This window comes from Pongo abelii, chromosome 19, assembly GCF_028885655.2.
Source record: "Pongo abelii isolate AG06213 chromosome 19, NHGRI_mPonAbe1-v2.0_pri, whole genome shotgun sequence".
Taxonomy (NCBI): Eukaryota; Metazoa; Chordata; class Mammalia; order Primates; family Hominidae; genus Pongo; species Pongo abelii.
This window is the reverse complement of record NC_072004.2, coordinates 88,666,762-88,694,540: the sequence shown is the minus strand read 5'-3', so window position 1 is coordinate 88,694,540 and position 27,779 is coordinate 88,666,762. Positions and strand designations below refer to the sequence as shown.

The following is a 27,779-nucleotide window of genomic DNA, read 5'->3' as shown; positions in this document are numbered from 1 at the left end:
GACATGTCATGAAATCTGGGACCTTGAAGCCGGGCGCGGTGGCTCACGCCTGTAATCCCAGCACTTTGGGAGGCTGAGGCGGGTGGATCACGAGGTCAGGAGATCGAGACCATCTTGGCTAACATGGTGAAACCCCGTCTCTACTAAAAATACAAAAAAAATTAGCCGGGCGTGGTGGCGGGCGCCTGTAGTCCCAGCTACTCGGGAGGCTGAGGCAGGAGAATGGCGTGAACCCGGGAAGCAGAGCTTGCAGTGAGCCGAGATCGCGCCACTGCACTCCAGACTGGGTGAGAGCGAGACTCCGTCTCAAAAAAAAAAAAAAAAAAAGAAAGAAATCTGGGACCTTGCCCCTTTCTCCAGGAAGGGGCCATCAAAGTAGGGGATGTTCATCTCCAGGAAATGGGATCTGCCCCAGGGTGGCTGTGCAGTGGCACCTTTGCATCAATGTGCCTGGCATGGATTGGCATGCAGGCAGTGAGGGTGGGGCAAGTGGTGTTGGGTCATGGTTCTGGTTTTTCTTCCTGGGAGCTGGAATAACCAAGGAACACAAGATGGAGTTTGGACAGAGCAGACAGGAACACACTAGAAGCGAGGCCTTGTGCTGATCTACTCCTGACTATGCCAGCAGAGTCCTGGCTTGTGCTTCAGGGTGATCCTCCCCACCCCTCACCTCCCAGAACACCGGAACATTGGGAGGTTCCTGAGAGCAGGAAGTGGGAATGGGCTCCTGGGTAAGGGAAATCTCCTTTTAGGAGGTTTCAAATGCAGCCATGCCTGGGGATAGAGCTTTAATGGGGGAGGCAGTAATGTGAGTCTTAGCTCCAAGAGTCTTAGATTAACCGGCTCCCAGACCCTTCCTTCCTACCCCACCCTGCTCCACATGTACATCCTCAGCTGCAGACACCTGCACAGGTCAGGCAGCATCACCTCATATAGAAAATCACATGCTCCAAGGTCTGCCAGAAATGGGCTCAAATCACCACTTAGAAGTTGTGAGAGGTTGGGTGTGGGGTGCAATAGTTCGTGCTTGTAACCCCACACTTTGGGAGGCTGAAGCAGGAAGATTGCTTGAAGCTAGGAGTTCAAGAGCAGCCTGGGCAACAAAGCGAGACCCTATCTCTACTAAAAATATATGTGTGTGTGTGTACATTTTTTAAGATGGAGTGTCGCTCTGTCCCCCAGGCTGGAGTGCAGTGGCGTGATCTCGGCTCACTGCAAGCTCCACCTCCCGGGTTCACGCCATTCTCCTGCCTCAACCTCCCGAGTAGCTGGGACTACAGGCGCCCGCCACCACGCCCGGCTAATTTTTTAAAAAATATTTTTAGTAGAGACAGGGTTTCACCTTGTTAGCCAGGATGGCCTCAATCTCCTGACCTCGTGATCTGCCCGCCTCGGCCTCCCAAAGTGCTGGGATTACAGGCGTGAGCCACCGCGCCCAGCCTATGTATTTATTTTTAATAAACCAGGCATGGTGGTGCCCACCTGTGGCCCCAGCTACTTGGGAGACTGAGGCCGGGGAGGATCACTTGAGCCCGGGAAGTTGAGGCTGCAGTGAGCCACGATAGCACCACTACACTCCAGCCTGGGTGATAGCAATGCCGTGTCTCAAAAAAAAAAAAAAAAAAAGCTGTGAAATGTGAAGAGTGAGTAAAATAATTCACTCTGTCTGAGTCTCCGTTTCTCGTTCTTTAAAATAGGGGCAATCAGGGCAGCCTCCTTGCAAGTTTGCTTTGAGTTTCAAGGGCATAAATGTATGTTGTCCTCAGTACAGTGCTTGGCACGCAGCGGACCCCAGTGAATGAGAACTGAGTGAGGGAGGTGTACTGGAAGGACAGGGTAGAAGGGGATTAGGGAGCCTGTTTCTCTGACTCTTGAGCTAAGACTCACTTTAGTGCCTTCCCCATTAGAGATCTACCCCCAGGGATGATCTAATTCTGCACACAGCTTGGCGGTCAGTGGTGGCTGGAGCCCCTGGGTGCTGGTTGCCCTCGTGTGACCCCTTCTTGTTTTCTCTGCTGCCTTGCAGTGACAGTCTAGCCAAGCTAGGGCTGTAGAAGTAAAACCTTCACCTGCACAGGATATCTCTGAGAGGAGCCCACTGTTATGTGGGAGGCTGGCCTCCAGCTTGGAGCTTCAGTGTCACTGGAAACAGGCCGATCTCCGGTGGGGTGGGAGTGATCCTTATCACTCATCTCCTGCTCAGCTGGAGAGGCTTAAGCATCAGGAAGCAGCTGTTGGAGAGCGAGTTCTGTTTTTTGAGAGGGTCCCAATCTCCCTGTGCCCCCTGAAGTCAGGTTATTAAAGGTTGCCCACTTCCTCCTCCCAGGCAACTTAGAATAAAACAAGGACCTAATAAACATGTCTGGCTTGGGGGTGATTTTGAGGGAGGAAAAGAGAGAACAGACATCAGTGGGAGATTTTCACACAAGAGAGGCAGAGTATGGATGGAGACCAGTTCTCACTCAGTCCCCAGTTGGCATCTTATGCTGGGATGTGGCTGCCGAACCCAAAGAACTAGATAGTCTTAAGCTGGTTTTGAAATGAATGCCTTTTCTTTAAACCTTTGATACTTTGGGTTTTTTTTTTGTTGTTGTTTGTTTGTTTGTTTGTTTGTTTTAAAAAGAAAAAGGCCAGGTGCAGTGGCTCACACCTGTAATCCCAGCACTTTGGGAGGCTGAGGCAGGTGGATTGCTTGAGGTCAGGAGTTCAAGACCAGCCTGGTCAACATGGGGAAACCCCGTCTTTACTGAAAATATAAAAATTAACCAGCTGTCATGGTGTGCACCTGTAATCCCAGTTACTTGGGAGGCTGAGGCAGGAGAATCGCTTGAACCTAGGAGTTGGAGGTTGCAGTGAGCTGAGATGGCGCCACTACACTCCAGCCTGGGCGATAGAGCAAAACTCCGTCTCAAAAATAAATAAATAAATAAATAAACAACAAGAAAAAGAGCCTGTTTTCCTCTCAAGGCTAACATAACTTCTTAATTTCTCTGTGTGCCATTTTAGTCTTTATTCGCAGATGCATATTTGTGTAGAGTTGTAACCACTATGCATAAACAAGTATATGTTCTGCCTTTTTTTCTATTTATTTTAAATTTTCATTTATTTTTTTTTGAGACAGAGTCTCACTCTGTTGCCCAGGCTGGAATGCAATGGCGTGATCTCAGCTCACTGCAACCTCTGCCTCTCGGGTTCAAGAGATTCTCCAGCCTCAGCCTCCCGTGTAGCTGGGATTACAGGCACGCGCCACAACACCCGGCTAATTTGTGTGTGTGTGTATGTTTTTTTTTTTTTTGGAGACGAAGTCTTGCTCTTGTCCCCCAGGCTGGAGTGCAATGGCTCGACCTCAGTTCACAGCAACCTCCGCCTCCCGGGTTCAAGTGATTCTCCTGCCTCCGCCTCCCAAGTAGCTGGGATTACAGGCGCCTGCCACCATACACGGCTAATTTTGTATTTTTAGTAGAGATGGGGTTTCACCATGTTGGCCAGGCTGGTCTTGAACTCCTGACCTCGAGTGATCTGCCCGTCTCGGCCTCCCAAATTGCTGGGATTACAGGTGTGAGCCACCGTGCCCGGCCTTGTGTATTTTTTTTTTTTTTTTTTTTTTTTGAGACGGAGTCTTGCTCTTTCGCCCAGGCTGGACTGCAGTGGCGCTATCTCGGCTCACTGCAAGCTCCGCCTCCCAGGTTCACGCCATTCTCCTGCCTCAGCCTCCCAAGTAGCTGGGACTACAGGCACCCCCCCACCGCGCCCGGCTAATTTTTTGTATTTTAGTAGAGATGGGGTTTCACCGTGTTAGCCAGGATGGTCTCGATTTCCTGACCTTGCGATCCACCCTCCTCGGCCTCCCAAAGTGCTGGGATTACAGGCATGAGCCACCGTGCCCGGCCGTGTATTTTTTTAATAGTAGAGATGGGGTTTCAACAAGTTGGCCAGGCTGGTACTGCACTCCTGACCTTTGCCTCGGCCTCTGTTCTGCCTTTTGTTTGCGCTTCCATTTAATGCCATTTGGTAAACATTTGGTCCATGTTGTCTGTGGTCTTCATAGTTCCCACTTTCCATGACTGCTGAATGGTGCTCTGAGTTAAGGGCTCCCAGCTTTCTTAGCCATTCCTCCATCGCTGGGCATTAGGCTGTCTCCAGTCTTTCTTTCTTTTTTTCTTTTTTTTTTTTTGAGATGGAGTCTCCCTCTGTTGCCCAGGCTGGAAGGCGATGGCGCGATCTCGGCACACTGCAACCTCTGCCTCCCAGGTTCAAGCCATTCTCCTGCCTCAGCCTCCTTAGTAGCTGGGCTTACAGGCACACACCACCATGCCCGGCTAATTTTTTTTTTTTTTTGTATTTTTAGTAGAGACAGGGTTTCACCATGTTGGTCAGGCTGGTTTCAAACTCCTGACCTCGTGGTCCACCTGCCTCGGCCTCCCAAAGTGCTGGGATTAAAGGCGTGATCCACTGCACCTAGCCTGTCTCCAGTCTTTCGCTATTATGAATAAGGCTTCAACAAATATGTGCGTGACTTTTTTCTCCTTTGAAATAGTTCCACAGGGTTAAGTTCTAGGAGGTAAATCATATTCATTTAAATCACATTCATTTTAAAACCATCATTCTTTTTTTTTTTTTGGAGATGGAGTTTCACTCTTGCTGCCTGGGCTAGAGTGCAACGGCATGATCTCGGTGTGCCGCAACCTCTGCCTCCCAGGTTCAAGCAGTTCTCCTGCCTCAGCCTCCCTAGTAGCTGGGATTACAGGCACCCGCCACCATGCCTGGCTAATTTCTTTGTATTATTAGTTGAGACGGTGTTTCACCATGTTGGCCAGGCTGGTCTCAAACTCCTGACCTCAGGTGATCCACCTACTTTGGCTTCCCAAAGTGCTGGGATTACAGGCGTGAGCCACCACACCCAGCCAAAACCATCATTTATTTTAAAGCCATTATTTGAAAAAATTTTGCCAGAGTTTCAGGTACCGCAAGACCACCCCACCCTGGGACCATTTTGACTCTGAGCAGCTCTTGGGTCAGAGTTTTGTAATGTTCTCCCTGCCTGGTGGCACCTAGTGCCAATTGCTCAGTGGGAGGAAGGTCCTTCCCTCTTCTCTTTCCCAGCTCTTAATTTGGGCAAGATGGTAGCAAACATCAAAAGGTTGTCCTAGTGCCTGGCGGTGAGCCCATCGAGGTGTTATCTGGGGAAGATCTTTGGGGTGGGAGTCAAGAGGCTTGGGCTCCAGCACCGCCCGGCTCCCTTGTGAGTTCAGTGGCCTTTGGCAAGTCACCTCTCCTGGCCCCAACAGCCTAATCAGGACCACTGGGTTGGATCCTCTCCCAGATGTCTGCCATCTCTCAATCTCAGTGGGAGTCATGTGACACAGTGGGTGCTGCATTTTAGCACCCCCAGGAGTACCTAAGAAAATCCACTGGGGCCAGGCGCAGTGGCTCAACGCCTGTAATCCCAGCACTTTGGGAGGCCGAGGCAGGTGGATCACCTGAGGTCAGGAGTTCGAGACCAACCTGACCAACATGGTGGAACCCCGTCTCTACTAAAAAAATACAAAAATTAGCCGGGTGTGGTAGCGGGTGCCTGTAATCCCAGCTACTCAGGAGGCTGAGGCAGGAGAATTACTTGAATCCGGGAGGTGGAGGTGCAGTGAGCCGAGATTGTACGTACCATCGCATTCCAGCATGGGCAACAAGAGCGAAACTGTCTCAAAAAAAAAGAAAGAAAAAGAAAATCCACTGGGATTTAGAAAGAACACACCAAAACTTGTGCACATGCGTGTGTGTGGGGTGTGTGTGTGTGTGTAAACTAAAATTTATTAATTAATGCATGGAATGACAATAGACATGGGCAAGTCCCTTAATTTGGTCTTTCCATCTTGAAAGTATGATCCCACCACACCCAGGTATTTTAAGGAGATATTTGACACAGATACATAAATGGTACAGGAGTCCTGATGGTGACATTTCATGTTCCCATCCTGGGTTTGTTTTTTTGTTTCTTTGTTTTTTTGAGACAGAGTCTTGCTCTGTCACCCCGGCTGGAGTGCAGTGGCATGATCTCAGCTCACTGCAACCTCCATCTCCCGGGTTCAAGCGATTCTCCCTGCCTCAGCCTCCTGAATAGCTGGGACTACAGGTGCACACCACCACGCCCAGCTAATTTTTGTATTTTTAGTGGAGATGGGGTTTCACCATGTTGGCCAGGCTGATCTCGAACTCCTGACCTCAGGTGATCCACCCGCCTCAGCCTCCCAAAGTGCTGGGATTATAGGTGTGAGCCACCACGCCCGGCCTTGTGTTTGGTTTTTGATTGTGGCTACTCAGGCTCAGAATATTACAGCAGTGAGCCTTAACCTCCTTGCGCACGCAGCACACTTCCAGATGTAAGGGCTTTTGAGCAGGGCACATGAAGGAGTTAAAAGATCCCCAAGAATACTAAAGTCAGCTAAAATCACAACACAGTCGGCATTGAAGTCCTGCCTGGAACATGTAACCACGTGTATCTAAGCAGTCACTGTTCTCGCCCATTCACTTAACTGCCCTCAGCCCTGCCACAGTTTGAATGAAACACAGTCTTCCACCTTCCCTGTGCTTTCCTATCTTTGCAGGATAAGGCTGGTGAGTGTTCCAGAAAGTACTGGATTTTTCTCTGATGACTAAAGCCAGAGTCCCTCACCTCTTAGAGTTGTGGCCCATGTCCCAGTGAGCCTCTTGCACAACCCCCTCCAGCGTGCTGTTCCATCTGACAAGCCTTGTGTAGCAGAATGCCTCCTGTGTTTTGGCAAAGTGAAGTTCCGCCTAGGGGTAGGATGTCAGCCCCTCCTGTGAGAAGGGGCCATGGCCTGCCAGGCAAAACCTGAGAAAGGATGGCCAGGACCAGAGGCTGCCCCTGGAAGGCCTGGAGTCCCATTTGATCCTGTCTTTTCTCTCCTCCTCTGGGCCCTCTACAATCCCGAGTATCTCTACCTCCAAAACATGGCCTAAATGTCTCCCACTGTGTCCCCCTTCGCCAGACCCACATCCTGGTCTCCATCATCTTTGACCTGCATTTCTGCAACAGCCTCCTGACTGAATTCCACCTCCCCTCCTTCATTCCTCCAATGCCAGGACCTCCGGGAGCTTCCAAATACACAGATTGAATCACTCACCTGCTTACAAACAGTCGCCGGTTTCCTTGTACATCTATAATGACCTCCAAACTCCTTACCTGGGCTGGGTGCAGTGGCTTATGCCTGTAATGCCAGAACTTTGGGAGGCCAAGGTGGGTGGATTGCTTGAGGCCAGGAGTTCAAGACCAGCCTGGCTGACATGGTGAAACCCCGTCTCTAAAAACATACAAAAATCGGCCAGGAGCAGTGGCTCACGCCTGTAATCCCAGCACTTTGGGAGGCCGAGGCGGGCAGATCACCTGAAGTCAGGAGTTCAGGACCAGCCTAGCCAACATGGTGAAACCTGGTCTCTCCAAAAAATTCAAAAATTAACCGGGCATGATGGCAGGTGCCTGTAATAAAAACTAAAAACAAAACAGAACTCTTTATGTGGCCTGGTAGGGAGGGCTCTGTGTAACCTGGGCCCTGGCTGCATGGATTTTTATTCTATTCCGTAAATGCTGCAAGCCTGTCCCTACACCCCGGCGTTTGCACGCGCTGTTCCCTCTGCCTGGGTCGCTTCTGACCTGGCTGGTTCCTTCTTATCATTTGGTTCTCAACTCATGATGCTCCTTCCTCAAGAGGGGCCTCCCCCAGACCCTCTGACTCCCACACCCACTCACACCACCCCTTTCCCTCCTTATACTGAGAAATACGAGATACCGTTTTATTTATAGGTTTACACCTTCATTCCCCACCCCCAGCCCCCACACTCACACTACACATGTGCCCTGGGAGAACAGCGTGCTATTTTCACTGCCTATGTCCAGGGCCTGGAAGAGTTTGTGAATATCGGTGGGTCTGCAGAAGTCATGGAGTGAGTGAATGGATGATGAGTAATGGAACAAAGCCTCTTGTTGCCGATCCAGGTCACAACTAAAGTCATCATGCACTAAAAGCCCTCTGCTATCCAGCCACATTGCCTGGACCTGGCATCGGGTGGTTGATTAGAACAGCTAGGGGAAGGCCCTGCAGAGGGCATGCTGCCCAGCAGCAGTGGCGGAGGCAGTGGCAGTGGGCGTTGAGGCATGTTGTGTACCCTGTATACCGGGGTGAACCACAGGGCAGCTTCAGAGAGCGAGGCCTGCCTAGCTGCCCCATGAGAGCTCAGGTCTGGCGCCTGCCTCAAGCCAAGCTGCCAGGGACAGGCCACTGCCTGGTCACTTGGAGTGAGAAGTGTTGGTCCCGTCTGTCCTTCTGCCCTGGGTCTGCTGGGCTGGTCAAGCTGGGAGGGCCAGGGAGGATAGGCGAGGGGTCCAGGTAAGGGTGGTCTTCTGTAGTCTCAGGAACAGGGCTGAACTAAAGGTGTGGTCGGTGTGACCCAAGCAGGGGCCTGACCTTCTGGGGAGGGCTCCTCGTTCCCACCTTAAAGGAAGGTTCCGTGGTCAGTGGGCTGAGGGTAGAGGAATCTATTCCTCCGGAGGCTCAGGAGAGCTAGGGAGGGCTGTGAGCTGTGATCCATTTTCCCTCACCCTGCCAAGAAAGTGGGATGTGGTTTCTGGGGGTGGGGTGGGGGTGTCCCGCCCAAGGCAGGCTATGGGGAGTGCCTGCCCTACGTTGGGCAGCCTATTTTAGCCACTTCCCCAGAGCTGAGTCACGGTGCTTCTGAAAACCCCTCCCAAAGCCACAATGCCCTGTGGCCTCCCAAACCATAGCTGCCCCCAGGACCGGCCCAGGCCTCTGGCAGGACTCCCACCTACTTTCTCTTAAACTCCATCATCCAGCTCCTCACCTCCAAATAGTTCCCTATTAGAAGCTCAGAGTGACTCAAGATCACTCAAGGCTGGTGAAACCAAGCTGTTGCTGACCCTCAATCCTGCTGGGTGGCCTGTCTAGTCTGAGCTCCAGACACCCAGGCCTCATCCCCAGTGTGGACTGCCAGGCACCGCAGCCCCCTCCTCGCTGGGGCAGTGGGATGGATGCTTGACTCCCTCTAGGCCCCAACTCTCTCAGGACCCTTCCTTGCTGGGTATTGAAGATGGCTTTCCACAAGCCACAAAGTCTCGTTCCCAGCCCCCCAGGAAGCGAGACCATGGCAGCAGGCAGCACCGGGTAGACCTGTCCCTGTCTTTCTGGGGTGTGGGGTTGAACAAGATCCTGGGGACCCCAGGGCTAGCCCAGGATGGCCGTGATTTCAGCTGAGTTTCCCTGCTGTCCCCTCTGACCTACTCTATAGTTCTACCCGCAAGGATGTGCTGGGGGGTGTGGCTAATGGGATGCGGGGAGCTGCCCTCCCCTGTAGCCATCATGGCCAGGATATTTGGTCCCTTTGGGCAGCCACAGTGACCTACAGCTTCTCTGGTGAGTCCTGGGGAGCCGGGTCTGTGGTTTCCCTTTCTTTCCTCTCTAATGAGCATATAAGATCTGGAAACCACAGGACCTGACATCACTCACAGGGTCTGGGGATTCCTGCCTTGGCGTTGAAACCCTTAGCGCAGCTCTGGAGGCTCGTGCCACCATGTTCTTACCCGGTTCTGATCATCCACACCCCCCTCCCTGCTTCTCTGTCTTTGTTGTTTACCTGGTGAGCATACCTGCTCTATCTTCACCTGTGTGTTCTCACTCAAGGCTGCTGTTTCTCAACTGGGGCAGTTTTGCCTCCCGGGGGACATTGGGCAATATCTTGAGACAGTTTTGCTTGTTGTGACTGGGGGATGGATGCTACTGGCATCTAATGGGTAGAGACCAGGGACGCTGCTAAATATCCTGCAGTGCACAGGGCAGTCCCACCTCCCGATGAGAAATTATCTGGCCCAAATATCAACAGTGTGGAATCTGCTCTAGGATTACACAAGAACCTTCTTGAAGCAGCAGTTGGGTACCCCCTTCTCTGCACCCTGCCGGCCAGCAGTGGGGAGGAGCACTCAGTGGCCGGTGGTCACTGACCAGCAATGCTGCCGCCAGAGCTGGAGAAGGGCCTGGAGTGGAGTGGAGAGAGCTCTGGACTCAAAGACCCAGTGTCTAGCCCAGCTCTGTTCCTTTGGGCTAAAAACCTGGATAAATCACTTTCCTTCAGTAAACCTGTTTCCTCATCCACAAAGTGAAAGCGCTGCACTGAATATCCCCTCCAGTTCTTTGAGATTCCTGGATGCTGTGCATAGAGCCAGGAGTTGGGGTGCAGGCAGGTGGAAGACGGGGTCCTCTCCGTTCCTGACTGGTGCCTGTGCTGGTGGCTGTAGAAGCCTGAAGGATTTGCCAGGAATGAGAGTTCGTTTGAAGCCTGGCCTTTTTTCCTTCTATGCTCAACGTGACTGAGGCAGGCTCTACCTTCTCTTTTTCTTTTTCTTTTCTTCTGTTTCTTCTTTTCTTTCTTTCCTTTCTTTTCCTTCCTTTCTTTCTTCTTCCTTTCTTCTCTTCCTTTCCTTTCCTTCTTTCCTTTCTTTTTCTTTCTCTCTCTCTTCTTTTTTTCTTTCCTTATTTCCATTCCTTCCTTCCTTTCCCCTCCCTTCCTTCCTCCCTCCCTCCCTTCATCCTTTCCTCCCTTCCTCCCTTCCTGTTTTCTTCAGAGTTTTGCCTAGGAGCCCGTGGCTGGCCAAGAGGGTCATATATGATATTCAGGAGTCAGCAAACTACAGTCCATGGGCCAAACCCAGCCTGCATTTGCTTTTGTAAATAAAGATGTGGCTTTTTGGTGTTTTTTTTTTTCTTTGACTGGTTTATTACAAAAGATACAATTCAGGAACAGCCAAACGGAAGAGCTGCATGAGGATGCGTGGGGTCAGGTGTTGGGGTGGGGGCAGGGTACGTGCCACCTTCCCGGCACCTCGATCTGCTCACCAACCCAGAAGTTGTCTGTAAATAAAATGTTATTGGAACATAGCCATGCCTACTTGTTTACATGTTGCTATGGCTCCTTTCTTTCTTTTTTTGATTTTGTGTAGAGATGGGGTCTCACTGTGTTGCCCAGGCTGGTCTGGAACTCCTGGGCTCAACTGATCCTCCTGCCGTAGCCTCCCAGAGTGCTGGGATTACAGTTGTGACCCACTGTGGCTGGCCAACGGCTACTTTTATACTAAGAAGACAGACTTGAGTAGCTGTGACAAAAACCCTATCAGCCACAAGGCCGAGAATATTTACTCTCTGGTCCTTTGCAAAAAGTGTTTGCTGACCCTTGGTCTAGCAGTTCAATGTCTAATTGTTTAGAGATTGAGGTAGGGCAGGAGGGTGGGACCCAGAGATAATCCAGGCTAGAGTTAGGGGAAGGTCACTTTCCTAAGGGTGGGGAGGAGAGAGAGCTGACCTATGACCCAGAGTAGAGCATCATTTCAAGGCATCCCTCATGTCCTCACCCACGTCACTGTGTGGCAAGTCTGCCAGGTGCCTGGCTCCCCCTCCCTGCCCTAGAGAACTTTGTGTTTGCTGGAATGATAAGCAGTATGGCCTGGGCACTGGGAGGGGGGACATTGCTGGTGGGGGAAGCCATGAGGCTGGACAGCAGAGGCTTGAGAGAACAGGGAAGCAGATGGGGCTGAGGACGCAGAGAGGTCAGGCTGGGAGCCCTGGAGCTAGGCTGTGGGCAGAAGGGGAGGAGAGGAGGGAGGTGCTGGACTTCCAGTGGGTGCTTGGAGGCTGACCGTGTGGCACACTCTGCTGGACCAGACTCGGTGGTAAACAGACCCGTTAAAACCCTCTGGATGGATCAGGCACGGTGGCTCACGCTGATCCCACGTGCTGATCCCAGCACTGGGAGGCCGAGGCGGGCGGATCACCTGAGGTCAGGAGTTCAAGACTAGCCTGACCAACATGGTGAAACTCCATCTCTATCTCTACTAAAATTACAAAAAAAAAAATAGCTGGATGTGGTGGTGGGCACCTGTAAATCTCAGCTACTGGGGAGACTGAGGGAAGAGAATCACTAGAACCCGGGAGGCAGAAGTTGCAGTGAGCTGAGATCACGCCATTACACTCCAGCCTGGGGGACAGGGCGAGACTCTGCCTCAAAACCCTGGAAGCTTGTACTGCAGTGGAAAGATGAGAGTCCAGCCAGCAGGGACAGAATAATGTAGCCAGTATCTGCTGGAAGAGGGGACATCTCCCAAAGTGCCGTGGGGGGCAGGTGGTAGCTAAAGGTTTCCTGGGAGTAGTGATGTGTCCCAGCTGAGCCCTGAAGGATGCTGGGTGTGGCAGGGGTTTGTTTGTATCCACTGCAGCTCAGGGGATAGAGCAGGGTATCCACTGCAGCTCAGTTTGTATCCACTGCAGCTCAGGGGATAGAGCAGGGTACAAAAGTAGGGGACGCTGAGGAGCGAGGTGGGGACTAGTCATTGGATCAAGGGGTCTGCACTGGGTAGGGCGTCATGTGGATGGGTTTTGTTTTAGCCAAGAGGTGAAGGATGCGCAGGAGAGAGACAAACAGGGAGACCTGTTAGGCTGATGTTAGGGGCCAGGTGGGGTGTGGTGGGCTCGTGTGGCGCAGCGGCAGGCATGCGGAGGAAGCACCCAGCATCTGAGTTTTGCAGTGGGAAGAGTGGGTCTGGACTGGGGGTGCCTCTCAGGACTGTGCTGCTGGCTGGATTGGGAGGGAGGCAGGTACCTGGTGTCCAAGCACCACCTCTCACCCACCATACTTTGTTATATCCCTGCACCCATCTCTCCCCACCCTGCCCAGCTCTGCTGGGCTTAGTATTTGGGGCAAGTCCCTCTAGGGGAGAGAGGGGCTGGTTTGGCCCCAACGCTGAACTTCAACTTGGCCCTTGTCAGGAGCTGTGAGAGTGGTGCCTCCAGGCTCCTGGGCTCTACCTCTGCTGTTTTTTGGATTTCTGGTGAATCATCTAGGAATCAGTCTGCAGATCCTGGGGGGACCAAGTCATTTAGGGTCCAGTCCCTGCCTCCCATTCCCCTAATGATGAAAGAAACTGGAAGTTCCCCAATCTTGATCTCTCCGAGACACCAGAAGGTGGACCCCTCAGCAAAGAGCCTGGGGCTCCACAGTGGAGATGTCACAGGCGGGATCCTCATTTATGGGATATCAAGCGAAGGCTGAAAGGCTGGGGAGCTCGTTCTGTGGGTCCCAGCAGCCCCACCCCAGTTCTGATTCAGAAAGAGAACTGTGCCGCCCACGCAGGTGGAGGAACTGGTCAGCCTCTGTCTCCCTGGGCCCGTCCTGTCCGTTCCCTTCTCTCTCCGAGGACCAGGACTCAGGATCGGGTGTCCACTAACTCCACAGGGGTCAAGGTTAGACAGCAGGAAGAACTTACAGCACATCTCCAGGCTGACTGTTCATAGAAGCCAACTCATAGACTCCGTCTCTTCCCTGGCTTACTGCCTGGAATTGCTGAATTTACCTTCGCGTCCTTAAATGTGGTCATGTTTGCTCTGGCAGCATCCTGGCTTGCGGGGGCAGGGGAGGCATTGTCTTTTACAAGAAAGGTTCTGTCTCTCTCAAGTTTCAGGGAAAGTGTGTCTGAGGGTACTGGAACTCTAACCAGATTTGCAAAATCACTCCTCTACTCTGAATGCCTGCTGATGAAGAAACAGGCAGGGTTATACCAGGGATTGCTGGCTTATTTCACAGCATTTAACTTTGGTAGGAGCGCTGGGGTTTAAATGACAGTCCCCTGGCAAATAGGCTTTTGTGCCGTGTGGCCAGCCCGCGTTAATCCTTTGCCTCTCGTTCTGTGCTTGCAGCCTTATGATCTCCTCATTGCGTCCCCCTCTGCCCACTGGACTTGGACTTCAGATCTGATCCCACCTGCCGGCTACCTCGGGAGGGCCCACCTCCCCGCCCATCCAGCAAGATGCCGATCCTCAAGCAACTGGTGTCCAGCTCCGTGCACTCCAAGCGCCGTTCCCGAGCGGACCTCACGGCCGAGATGATCAGCGCCCCGCTGGGCGACTTCCGCCACACCATGCACGTTGGCCGGGCCGGAGACGCCTTTGGGGACACCTCCTTCCTCAATAGCAAGGCTGGCGAGCCCGACGGCGAGTCCTTGGACGAACAGGCCTCCTCTTCATCTTCCAAACGCAGTCTCCTGTCCAGGAAGTTCCGGGGCAGCAAGCGGTCACAGTCGGTGACCAGGGGGGAGCGGGAGCAGCGTGACATGCTGGGCTCCCTGCGGGACTCGGCCCTCTTTGTCAAGAATGCCATGTCCCTGCCCCAGCTCAATGAGAAGGAGGCCGTGGAGAAGGGCACCAGTAAGCTGCCCAAGAGCCTGTCATCCAGCCCCGTGAAGAAGGCCAATGGCGGGGAGGGTGGCGACGAGGAGGTGAGCGTGGAGGAGGCAGTGCCCCGTCGGAATGGGGCCGCGGGTCCCCATTCCCCTGACCCCCTCCTCGATGAGCAGGCCTTTGGGGATCTGACAGATCTGCCTGTCGTGCCCAAGGCCACATACGGGCTGAAGCATGCGGAGTCCATCATGTCCTTCCACATCGACCTGGGGCCCTCCATGCTGGGTGACGTCCTCAGCATCATGGACAAGGAGGAGTGGGACCCCGAGGAGGAGGAGGGTGGTTACCACGGCGATGAGGGCGCCACTGGCACCATCACCCAGGCTCCCCCATACACCGTGGCGGCCCCTCCCCTGGCAAGGCAGGAAGGCAAGGCCGGCCCAGATTTGCCCTCCCTCCCCTCCCATGCTCTGGAGGACGAGGGGTGGGCAGCAGCGGCCCCCAGCCCCGGCTCAGCCCGCAGCATGGGCAGCCACACCACACGGGACAGCAGCTCCCTCTCCAGCTGCACCTCGGGCGTCCTGGAGGAGCGCAGCCCTGCCTTCCGGGGGCCAGACAGGGCCCGGGCTGCTGTCTCGAGACAGCCGGACAAGGAGTTCTCCTTCATGGATGAGGAGGAGGAGGATGAAATCCGTGTGTGAGGCGGACAGTGAGTGGCCACCGGGAGCTCTTGGCTGCATCTTCTTCCTGCCCCCACCCCACTATGACCTTTGACCCTACGGCGCAGGGGCAGCCAGGACCCTTGCTTCAGACCATGGACCCTGGACCTTGTAGATGAGGGACACTGGCCTGGCCCTCGGGCCTTCGGAGGACGTAGGGGGCTGGCCTGGGTGCCGACTGGCTGCCTGACTTCATCACGCTCCCTGCACTTAGGCTGCGTGGGACAAGGGCTGTGTTGTCGCAGCAGGAATCGGTTTTCCTCTGTTGGCCTCCGTTTTCTCCACCCTGGCCTCAAATGGATGCCAGATGCCAACCCCAGTTCCGGCCACGTGCAGCCAGCGGGTCAGCCCAGAGGCAGCCTCAGCTCCAGGGCTAAGGACTCTCGGCTCCCCTTTTCTCTGCTGGCGTTTCTGCTGTGCCCAGCAGTGGCTGCTGGGGAAGCATCTGCAGCAGGAGGGAGATGGTCTTGCCTCTCAGCCCCTCCCTGCCCCACCCCAGCTCCTGCCCTGGAAATCTGGAGCCCCCTGGAGCTGAGCTGGACGGGGGGCCAGCCGCGAGCATGTGCACTAAACGCAGCCCTTTCCAGGGGAAGAGAGCAGGATGGAGAATGGAAGGAAAGCCCCCAGGCTTCGTGAATTGCAAGAAGGGACCCTTCCAGGATGACACTAGGAACAAGGCTAGGGCACTCGCTCAGTCCCTAGGGGCTTGTTTGTTCTTTATTATTATGTTTAAATCCTTATAGAGCAATATCAGGATGGTGTTAATAGGTCTGCCTCAGAATGAGAATCAATCCTTTTAGAAAACCTTTATACTAAGCCTCCTCTTCGAAATTCACAGTGGCGATTAGCGGACTGGAGTCTGGGGACATCCGTGGCAAAGACACCAGCTCAACTTTAGTGCTTCCCAACTTTATTTAGAATGACATGGGGTGGGTGTCTGGTGTGTGTGTTTTCCCTACCCACCTCCCATAGCTATTAACAACTGAGGAAGGCCAGTGTAGAACATTTTTGGAGAATGATTTTTTTTTTAAATAATATATCATTCCTATGGCGGGAAAGCCTTTTTTTTTTTTCTTTTTGGCTGAGTTATTTCCTCCCTCCCCCCAATACCCTCAGTACTGACTACTTCCCTTCCTTTCTCAGGCCTCCCCCCACCGACTTTGGAGGCCAGGGTTGGCCAGATTTAGCAAAACCAAAACAGAGTGCTGAGTTAAATGCAAATTTCAGGTAAACAAAAGATAATTTTCTAGCATTAATATGCCCCACGCAATATTTGGAACACTTATGTGAAAAATGATTTGTTTTTCTAAAATTCACGTTTCTCTCTGAGTCCTGTAACTCTCCCCGAGGGGATTGAGCAGAAGCTCGGGTATGAGCCCCGAGGTTGACTGCCAGTTATTTTTCTGTCCTGGGAACAGCCTGACCCACCTCCCTGTCTCCATGTAGCCAGTGGGGGGAGGGGGAGACACAGAACCAACCACAGCCAGGGGCGTCCCATGGCGACTCTGGCCCTGCCTCTCCTCTCTTGCCTGACTCTCCTCTCTTGCCTGATTCTAGACACTAACTTAGTTCCTGGTTCGGTGCCCTGTTGGTGCTCCTGTTTCCAATAGATTAGGTCCCATGGTGGGGGAGGAACCTCAGGGGCTGTGCAGCCCCCGCCAGCTGCCCTCAAATCCCATCCAGGCCAGTTCCAGATTCTAAACTGAATTTTTTCATGATATTGTCAAAACAGTGAGGAAACATTAAAAAAAATCCCTAAAGCACGCCTGGTGTCTGTCTCTGCTTTTTGGGAGGGCTATTTCAGGATGGGGGTGGGGTCTGGACCCGGGTCCTAGAGCTGTCCAAGGGGGCCTGAGGTGGCTTCTGTCTCTCTGTCCGTGAGGAACTGCCCTTCCTGCGATGCTGTCTGCCTGGGCAGGCCCCTTCAGAGTCTGGGGACTCAGGTGTCCCCAACTGCCATCTCTTGGAGGCCCTTGGCACTTGGTCGCTTAGCTGTTCTGTGCCTCCCTCTCCTGCTCTGTCAAATGGGTATCCTGCCACTCTTAAAGGGTTGGGGCACAGAAACAGTGACATGGGCTTTTTGTGGCGGAGGGGGTTGGTTTTTTGTTTTTTTGGTTTTTTTTTTGTTTTTTGAGATGGAGTCTCACTCTGTCGCCCAGGCTGGAGTGCAGGGGTGCGATCTCAGCTCACTGCAACCTCCGCCTCCTAGGTGCAAGCGATTCTCCTGCCTCAGCCTCCCAACTAGCTAGGATTACAGGCGTGCGCCACTACACCCAGCTAATTTTTGTATTTTTAGTAGAGACAGGGTTTCTCCATGTTGGCCAGGTTGGTCTCGAACTCCTGACCTCAAGTGATCTGCCCATCTTGGCTTCCCAAAATGCTGGGATTACAGGCATGAGCCACCGTGCCGGTCGACATGGGCTTTTTATACAGTTGTGATTAGGATGAGAGCGACTGTGTTCTCCCCAGCCCCCTGGTGTCCTGGTGCACGGAACTGTCACCACCAGAAAGTGGCTGGCCCTGAAGGCAGGTTCTGCATGAGGCTGGGAGCCGGGCTACCACCTCCTCTTTCCCCTTTTACCGTTAAGCCTAGAAAATCAGCTTACAAGTGGCAGGTCCTCAGTTCAACCTCACTTCTCAGGGAGATAGAAGCTCCACATCCCCATTTTCCAGATGGAGAAAGGTGATCAGATAAGCCTTGAGGCCACCTTCTCTAATGCCCAGAATTCATTCAAAACTCCTGTGCTGCTCACCCCACCACTCCTGGGCACATCAAAACCTCGGGATATGAAGTCAGGGGGTGAGGGTCTAGTGGCCCCTGAACCCACTGCCCCGCCCCTGCCCTACCACCTCCTTCCCTTGAACCATGTTCCCCTCTTTCTGGGCAGCTTCAGAAGGGAGCCCTGGTCTGCGTAGGGCTGGCTTACTGCTTGTTGAAGCCCCCGCTTGCTCTCAGGAAATCTGGGGAAATCTTGGAGATCTCAATGTGGCTGAGTTCCTGGTGGAAACCCTGCCCTCTCCCCTGAGCACCCACAGAGAAGGTGAGTTCCCCACTCATCATCTCCCTGAGAAGCAATTAGAGGCATAATTAAAATGTCACTCAGGTCCCTCCCTCTGTCCCTAGACAGGCTCATTCATGTGGGAGTTATGAGCGGGGACTTCTGGCTGCCCCAAGGGAAGAAGAGAGAGGGAGGAGAGCTGGGGCCCATTGGGAGACGGGTCCCTAGGGGCTACAGTCTAGCTCAGGGATGACTGGGAAGAGGAAGGTACTGTTCAGGCGAGGACCAGGCAGATGAGAAGCGGCTGTGCCTCCCAGACACAGTGCAACCTCCCAAGAGAGAGAAATGACTGTACCTACACTGACTAACCAGGGACTCTCTAGGGGCCCAGAGAAACCAGCCATCCCGAGCCCCAGAATCTGTTTCTTCACCATTGATGGAAAAGCTCTGAGCATTCAAGAAGACCCAGGGACTTGGCTTGATTCACAGCTTTAAGGAACATACCTTCTGGCTGAGGGTTCAGTGGACCCAGGAGACAAGGATGAGATGAGCATGCAGAACCAGCCAGGCCACAGAGCCCAGTTAATATTTGCTGGGAGCCAGGCGCGGTGGCTCACACCTGTAATCCCAGCACTTTGGGAGGCTGAGGCAGGAGGATCCCTTGAGACCAAGAGTTTGAGATCAACTTGCGTAACAGCGAGACAACATGTCTACCAAAAAATAATATTTCTTTTTTTTTTGAGATGGAGTCTCGCACTGTCGCCTGTGCTGGAGTGCAGTGTCACGGTCTCAGCTCACTGCAACCTCCGCCTCCCAGGTTCAAGCAATTCTCCTGCCTCAGCCTTCCGAGTAGCTGGGATTATAGGTGCCCACCACCAGGCCCAGCTAATTTTTTGTAATTTTAGTAAGACAGGGTTTCACTATCTTGGCCAGGCTGGTCTCGAACGCCTGACCTCATGATCCACCCACCTCGGCCTCCCAAAGGGCTGGGATTACAGCCGTGAGCTACCGCGCCCAGCCAATAAATAAATTTTTTTAAAAAGATTTGCTGGGTAGCCTTGGGCCAGTTATTTTCTCGCTCCAATTGGCTTCAGTTTCTCCATCTTTAAAATTAGGCAGTAGCTCAGTTGTTTTCAACTTTTTACCAGAAGCTTTGTTTGCAATGAGGTCATGCTATTTTTTTTAATTGATTTTTTTTTTTTTTTTTTTTTTTTTCCCGAGAACGGAGTCTCGCTGTGTTGCCCAGGCTGGAGTGCAGTGGTGCGATCTTGGCTCACTGCAGCCTCCACCTCCCGGGTTCAAGCAATTCTCCTGCCTCAGCCTCCTGGGTAGCTGGGATTACAGGTGCACGCCACCACACCTGGCTGATTTTTTTTTTTTTTTTGTATTTTTAGTAGAGACAGGGTTTCATCATGTTGGCCAGGCTGATCTCAAACTCCTGACCAGGTGATCAGCCCGCCTCGGCCTCCCAAAGTGCTGGGATTACAGGTGCGAGCCACTGCACCCAGCCTTTTATAATCGATTGATTATTCATTTATATATTTATTTATGAGATGAGGTCTTATGTTGCCCAGGCTGGTCTCAAAATCCTAGCTTCAAGCAATCCTCCCACCTTGGCATCCTCCCAAGGTCCTGGGATTACAGACGCAAGCCACCACACCTGGCCTCAGATGAGGTCATACTTTGAACCTCTGTGGAGGCTGAGCCAGAGCTTCCCTGCGTGGGGTTGGATTTGGGGGGTCCTTACTCTTTCCCCGTTGGTCTCTGAGGTTCACCTGAGAAACCTAGGGCCCCGCAGGGCACTTCTTGCCTTAAAGATGTTCTGTGGGCCCTTTCTGTCTAAAGAAGGAACCAGGAACTACTTCTGGGTAATAATTTGGTCATTTAAATTCAGATCTCAGCCACCATTTTCCAAAATGGGATGGGACCCAAAGCCTTCTGGCCCGGTGGTGTCCTGGCACCAGCCCCGCCACCTGCCCCAGCGGGTCCAGAGCATCTCCCTCCACGTCCCCCATGTGGATAGGGCTGTGCGCCTGTTTACTGGGCACATGCCGCTCTGCACTGCTGTGATACGGGCCATATGTTTTAGCAGCTATGACCGCCATATACTAGGCATTGTTCTTTGCATTGGCCTCAGTTCACTCTCATAACAATTCCGTGAGGTCCATGCCATTCATATCACCCCCATTTTACAGGGGAAGCAGCTAGAGGTGAAAGAACCGGCACGCCCCACAGGTCTAGGAAACAGAGGAGCTGGACACAAAATGACAAGGTGGGGCCAGTGGCCTGGCTTGGCCAAGCAGCACAGAGACCGGGCTATCAGCCTCGCAGAGTGGGGCATGCCCATCTCCCACGGGGCTGTGTGCCCAGGGGAAGTGTCAGGGGAGGCACTGGCTGCTCCAGCCCCCTTCAGCGGCAGCTGCTGCTTCCCATAGGTCACCCCCGCCCACCAGGCAGCCAAGGCCCTGCCCTTCCCAGGGTTGCTCTGCCTGGCCTCCTGGCTCTGCTGGACAGGACCAGGGCTCTGGGTTGGACTCCTTGCCTCTCAAGCCTGCAGCCTCAGGCCTGTGCTCCTGCTGGCATCCAGGCTACTCCTGCGTGGTGTCCACCTTTGACCCCAGAGTTACACACGCCCAGCCACTCCTCCTCTCTCCACCAAGGTGGCAGCAGATTCCCAGAAGAAAGTAGACCAAAGGGACAGAGGCTGTCAGGACACATGAAGGCAGCAAGGGATTCTCAGGATCCTCAAAGTTTAGGATCTAGTTTCCTCTCCCTGCTCATTTTATTTTACTTTATTTATTTACTTTATTTTATTTAGACGGAGTCTTGCTCTGTCACCCAGGCTGGAGTGCAGTGGCATAATCTCGGCTCACTGCAACCTCTCCTTTTCAGGTTCAAGCGATTCTCCTGCCTCAGCCTCCTGAGTAGCTGGGACTACAGGTGCCTGCCACCACACCCAGCTAATTTTTGTATTTTTAGTAGATATGGGGTTTCACCATGTTAGCCAGGCTGGTCTTGAACTCCTGACCTCAAATGATCCTCCCGCCTCGGCCTCCCAAAGTGCTGAGATGACAGGCATGAGCCATTGTGCCTGGCCCCTGCTCATTTTAGAGATAGGAAGACTGAGGCTGGGAGGACAAGAGATTGGCCAAAGTCCCGCGAGTAGAGCAGAGCAGAGCAGGTGGAAGTCTCTGGGCTGGCCTGGGTGCTGTGGCCTGGGAGGTGAGGGACAGGTTGAGGGATGGCATGAGCAGCAGACTGCGTGCAGAGCTGGGAGTGGTATAGCTGCAGGGGTGGCTGGAAGATCCCGAACACAGGGCGAGATGGAGGGGTAGGACTTTCCAGGTGTGTGTGGCACTCCCCACCCCTGCCTGGCTCCCCTCGACCCTCGTATGACAGACTCCCCAAGGCCCCCACTCCCTCCACACTTGGGCAGGTGCCTTTCCTGGCCACCCTTCACCCGAAGCACTTATTAACACATACACAATCTTTCCCTGAGCCCTTAGGGCCCTGATTTAAGATGCCAGAAATAAAAGTTAGGAATGAAAATGGGAGACCTTATCTTTATTCTTCCCCTTTCTGATCTCTAGGCCCCGTGGCTTCCTGCCAACAGACAGATGGGAGACTGGGAAGAATATTTTGGTGGGAGGGAGTGGTGCTTGCAGGCAGATGGATGCTGGCTCTGCCTCTAAAACCTGTTGCTCTAACCTACTGAGCTGCTGTTCTCCACAGAGACTCCCAGGAGAGATAGGAGGAGCCAAGGATAGCTGCCTTCCCTGGCCAGAATCCAACCCTAAATGACACTTGGCATGTTAAAAAATACTTCTCAAGGCCACAGGGTTCTGATGAATCTTGTTTTCTTTTTCTGCCCTGCTTTCTTCCAAAAAGGATTAGAGGCAGCTTAATAAAATTCATAAAATACAATAGGATAAAAATAGATCAGAGAGAAAACAACACTGGAACACATGGTACAATGAACCAAGAGGGTAGGACACAGAAATATTCTTTGGCTGGGCCTCCACAATCCTCAAAGCTGGACTGCAAACAGGATTCTGAGCTTCCTATCAGTCAAAACAAAGAAGGAAATCTGCCGGTTTTGAGACTCACAAAGTCCGTAAGATTAAAACCAACCCTGGCCAGGTGCAGTGGCTCATGCCTGTAATCCTAGCACTTTGGGAGACCAAGGTGGGTTGATCACATGAGGCCAGGAGTTCGAGACCAGCCTGGTCAACATGGTGAAACTCAGCTTAAAATTAGCTGGGCGTGGTGGCAGACACCTGTAATCCCAGCTACTAAGGAGACTGAGGCAGGGGACTCACCTAAGCCTGGGAGGTGGAGGTTGCAGTGAGCCGAGATTGTGCCACTGCACTCCAGCCTGGGCAACAGAGCAAGATTCTGACTCAGTTAAAAAACAAAACAAAACACTCAACCTAGAAGCAGAGCAGCTATTTCTGACACTAAAGTCTGAGAGGAATTCTCATGGGACCTTTGAAGGGATGAGGGGTAGTGTCCCAAGCAACACCGTCAACAACAGTCCTTTTTTGTTTTAGAGACAGGGTCACTCAGTCTTGCTCCGTCTCCCAGGCTGGAGTGCAGTGGCGTGATGTCGGCTCACTGCAACCTCCGCCTCCCGGATTCAAGTGATTGTCCTGCCTCAGCCTGGCGAGTAGCTGGAACTACAGGCTCACGCCACCACACCTGGCTATGTTTTGTATTTTTTGGTAGAGACAGGGTTTCACTGTGTTGGCTGGGCTGGTCTCAAACTCCTGACCTCAAGTGATCTGCCTGCCTCAGCCTTCCAAAGTGCTGGGATTACAGGTGTGAGCCACCATGCCTGGCAAATTTTTGTTGTTTATAAGCCACCCAGATTGTGGTATACTGTTTATAGCACGCCAAATGGACTAAGCAAGACACAGATACAGTCACACAAACTCTATCAGCTGCTTTCTACAGAGTTACTCAGGATAAACTGGGGGCTTGATGCCAAGGCACAGATCAGTAAAACCCACTCTATGGAGGGCCAGACCCACATGATCCAAGAGACACAGTTTAGATTCTCCCAGAGAAGGGTTTCTCAACCCAACACTATTGATATTTGGGGCTGGCTCATTCATTGTTATTGGGGGCTGACCTGCGCACTGTAGTGTGTTTGCAGCATACCTGGCCTCTACCTGGTAGATGCCAAGCACTCCCTCAAATTGTGACAGTTAAAAATGTCCTCAGACCGGGCTCAGTGGCTCATGCCTGTAATCCCAGCACTTTGGGAGGCCAAGGCAGTTGGATCACTTGAGCCCAGGAGTTCAAGACCAGGAGTTCAAGACCTGGCCAACATGGTGAAACCAGGTCTCTACAAAACATATAAAAAATTAGCTAGGTGTGGTTATGTCCACCTAGTGCTCCCAGCTACTGGGGAGGCTGAGGTGGGAGGATGGCTTGAGCCCAGGAGGTTGAGGCTGCAGTGAGCCGTGATCACACCACTGCACTCCAGCCTGGGCAACAGGGTAAGACCCTGTCTCAAAAAAAAAAAGTCCCCTGACATTGCCAAATGCCCTATTAGGGGCTGAAAACCACTGCTCTTAAAGGAGGAGTGAGCCACTTTCTTAAAAGGTTGGTGCAAAAGTAATTGAGGGTCGGGCACGGTGGCTCAGGCCTGTAATCCCAGCACTTTGGGAGGCCAAAGAGGGCGGATCACTTGAGGTCAGGAGTTCGAGACCAGCCTGGCCAACATGGCAAAACCCTGTCTCTACTAAAAATACAAAAATTAGCTGGGCATGGTGGTGCAAGCCTATAACCACAGCTACTTGGGAGGCTGACGCGGGAGAATTGCTTGAACCCGGGAGGCGGAGGTTGCAATGAGCCAAGATCATGCCACTGCACTCCAGGCTCTGTCTCAAAAAAAAGAAAAAAAGAAAAGAAAAAAAAGATGTAATTGCATTTTTTGTCGTTAAAAGTAATGGCAAAATATAAAGACCAATTTAAGACAAATAAAAGTGTTTGCAGGGCCGGGCATGGTGGCTCATGCTTGTAATCCCAGCACTTTGGGAGGCTGAGGCAGGCGGATCACAAAGTCAGGAGTTTGAGACCAGCCTGACCAACATGGTGAAACCCCATCTCTACTAAAAATACAAAAATTCACCGGAAGTGGTGGTGTGCACCTGTAATCCCCAGCTACTCATGAGGCTGAGGCAGGAGAATCGCTTGAACCTGGGAGGCAGACGTTGCAGTGAGCCGAGATCACGCCACTGCACTCCAGCCTGGGCAGCAGAGTGAGATTCTATCTCAAAAAAAAAAAAAAAAAAAAAAAAAGAAATAGTTTTAAGTCACATTCTTTTATTCAAAAAAAAAAAAAGATTTATGCAGTCCCTTGGGGAAAAATGTATATACTTACATTTTTTAATTGCTTACTTGATTGAGAAAATTGATACTTCCTATTAGCCAGTAAAATGTTTCTATATGGGTATACTTGAGAAGTGGCTGCACCAAGGCAGCTTTCTAATTTTTCATCCTGAAGTCAGATTGAGGATTGTATTGAGAAGGTGGCATGGGCCAGAGGGCTTCTCCTTGCAGATCTAGAGCAGTGAGAGGACAGTGTCATCTCCTGGCTGACTTGAAGACAATCTTGCATCAATATCATTTCTCACAACCGTGGTTCTTCCCTAACCCTCCACCAAATCTGAGTTGACTGCAGAGAATTTGCTGTTGTATTCTCTGAAAAAAAGAAAACTATAGTGCAGATTCCTTTATTCATCAGATATGTACTGAGCCCCTGCCATGCTCCAAGTACTCTGGGACGTGTTGGGAGGTATAACAGCAGGCAAAGCCAACACAGTCCCAGGGTGGCACTATAACTTGTGTGGACCCCTTCCTCCATAAAAATTGTGAAAATTATATTTATGACTCTGTTGCTATAAACCTACAGGTTTGCATATTTTCTTCTGATTTTTTTTTTTTTTTCTAGAGGGAGTCTCGCTCTGTCACCCAGGCTGGAGCGCAGTGGTGCAATCTTGGCTCACTGCAACCTCTGTCTCCTGGGTTCAAGCAATTCTCCTGCCTCAGCCTCCCGAGTAGCTGAGATTACAGGTGTGCGCCACCATGCAGGGCTAATTTTTGTATTTTAGTAGAGACAGGGTTTCACCATGTTGGTCAGGCTGGTCTCGAACTCCTGACCTCGTCATCTGCCCGCCTTGGCCTCCCAGAGTGCTGGGATTGCAGGTGTGAGCCACCGCGCCCGGCTATTTTCTTCTGATTTTAAAAGAAATTAAAACACGTTTGTGGGCCCCTAAAAGGGCAGAGGCCCTGGTACTGTGTCTACTGAACTGTTGCCGAAGTCACCCGGATGGGCCTTGGCCTTAAGGGTTTGGGTTGGAGGGCTTGGGAAAGAGACACTCAACAAGCAAGAAGATAAGTAAAAGCAGCAAACATGGTACTGATTTGAAGGAAACACACATCTAGATGCTGGGAGGGAGAGTGACGCTCAGAGGGAGAATAACCCGGGGCCTCACTTGGGATAAGGTCACTGGGGGCTGGGTGTGGTGGCTCATGCCTGTAATGCCAGCATCTTGGGAGGCCAAGGTAGGACAATCGCTTGAGCCCAGGAGTTTGGGCAACATAGTGAGACTCCATTTCTACAAAAAATAAGCTAGCTGGGCGTGGTGGTGCGTTCCTGTAGCCCCAGCTACTTGGGAGGCTGAGGTGAGAGGATCACTTGAGCCCAGAAGTCCAGGCTGCAGTGAGCCATGATCGTACCATTGTATTCCAGCCTGGGGTACAGAGTGAGACCCTGTCTCAGAGGTCATGGGGGATAGGTGCTCCCTGAAGAAGTGGCATTTAAATCAGACTCAGAGGATGAGGAGTCCGGGAGGTGAATGGCGGGGACAAGCATGTTTAGAGAATCAAAGATTCACCTAGCTTTTGGCCTGAGTGTCTGGGCAGTTTCACTTTTTCTGAGCAGGAAAGACTGAGGGAAGAATGGATTCAGGGGAGTTCAAGTTTGATCTCAGATACATGGAAGCCGATTCAAATGGAAATGGCAAGCTGTTGTGAAGTGAGTGTTATGGACCAAATGTTTGTGTCCTCTCAAAACTCACACATGGAAGCCTTAATCCCAATGTGATGGTATTAGGACTTGGAGGTCTTTGGGAAGTGATTAGGTTTAGGTGAGATCCTGAGGGTGGATACCCCATGATGGAATCAGTGTCTTTGTAAGAAGAGAATGAGGCCAGCATTCAGTCTCTCTCTCCCTCGCCCCGTAAGGACACAGCAAGAAGGCGGCCATCTGCCAGCCAGTAAGACAGCCCTCCCTGGGAACAAAATCTGCCAGCAACTTGATCTTGGACTTCCTAGAACTAACAGAAATAAGGGTCTGTTGCTTTTTTTTTTTTTTTTTTTTTTTTGGAGTTTCGCTGGTTGCCCAGGCTGGAATGCAATGGCACCATCTCAGCTCACTGCAATCTCCACCTCCTGGGTTCGAGTGATTCTCCTGCCTCAGCTTCCCAAGTAGGTGGGATTACAGACATGTGACAATATGCCCGGCTAATTTTTGTATTTTTAGTGGAGATGCAGGTTTTGCCATGTTGGCCAGGCTGGTTTCGAACTCCTGATCTCAGGTGATCCACCTGCCTCAGCCTCCCAAAGTGCTGGGATTACAGGCGTGAGCCACCTTGCCCAGCCAAATGTCTGTTGCTTAAATCACTGTCTACAGTATTTTGTTACAGCAGCCCAAGCTGACTAAGACAAGTAGCAACTGTCTCCTTGTCTGCAGAAAACACACATCCAGGAGTGGGAGCTGTCAGGTGAGAACATGGAATTCAAATCCTCACCAAGAGGAGACAGCAAAGACAGAGCCGAGTCAGTGGCGGGGCGCGGTGGCTCCTGCCTGTAATCCCAGCACTTTGAGAGGCTGAGGCGGGCGGATCATGAGGTCAGGAGATCGAGACCATCCTGGCTAACACGGTGAAACCCTGTCTCTGCTAAAAATACAAAAAATTCGCCGGGCATGGTGGCAGGCACCTGTAGTCCCAGCTACTCGGGAGGCTGAGGCAGGAGAATGGCTTGAACCCGGGAGGCGGAGCTTGCAGTGAGCTGAGATGGCGCCACTGCACTCCAGCCTGGGTGACAGACAGAGACTCCGTCTCAATAAAAAAAACAAATAAATTTAAAAAAGACAGCGCCGAGTCTGATGAGCCCCCGACCGGAGCGAAGGTCAGGATGTTGGTGGTCGGGGGGCCTTGGTCCGCCATGCTCTACTGAGTCTCCCTCCAGCACCCCCTCCAGGGTCAGGGCAGTTTATCCAGGCGGGGAGTGAGTGGGGCCCGCGCTTTGCCTCCCGCTCCCCCTGCCCACACTCACTGGGCTTTGTACACAAAGTGGGTACAATTGACTCTTTGTCAATAGTCGGGGGCTGGAGGGTTTTTCCATCGTACTCTCTGTCCGCCTCATGACCCAATAATTATTTAGAGATAACAGACCGGAGGGCAGTCTGTGGTGATGAAAATAGAGTTTTTCTTCCAGACTCAATTGACCCAAAGACAGATCAAACTTGTGACCTTGGACGCACCATCCATCAAACTGAGCACCCCGGGCCACGGCTGGGAGAATTAATCCAACACAGTGTCCAGGGTCAGCGGGCGGGTCCCTGCTTTACAGAAACTTCCCTCCCCGCTCCTCCCCATGGGGGTAGGGGGTCATGCATCCCCAGGGGAACACAGGACCATCTGTTAGGGCATAGGAATAAATATTAAAACTTTGTTGATAATTGTGGTTTATCTTGACCTTCTGCATTTTTCCTGTTTTAGAAAGTACAGAATAAAGCA

General features: G+C 52.2%; 1 protein-coding gene across 3 annotated transcripts in view; it reads left to right on the top strand.

Annotated features, from left to right (window-relative positions):
- CDC42EP4 (CDC42 effector protein 4) overlaps positions 1-16,731 on the top strand; it is a 28,392-nt gene extending 11,661 nt beyond the window's left edge. For all 3 annotated transcript variants that reach the window (XM_009251995.4, XM_024234685.3, XM_054535715.2), the window contains exon 2: positions 13,770-16,731. In XM_009251995.4, the coding sequence (XP_009250270.1) occupies positions 13,880-14,950 (1,071 nt within the window). In that variant the 5' untranslated portion in view covers positions 13,770-13,879 and the 3' untranslated portion in view covers positions 14,951-16,731. The remainder of the gene's footprint in view (positions 1-13,769) is intronic.
- Positions 16,732-27,779: the final 11,048 nt, after the last annotated feature.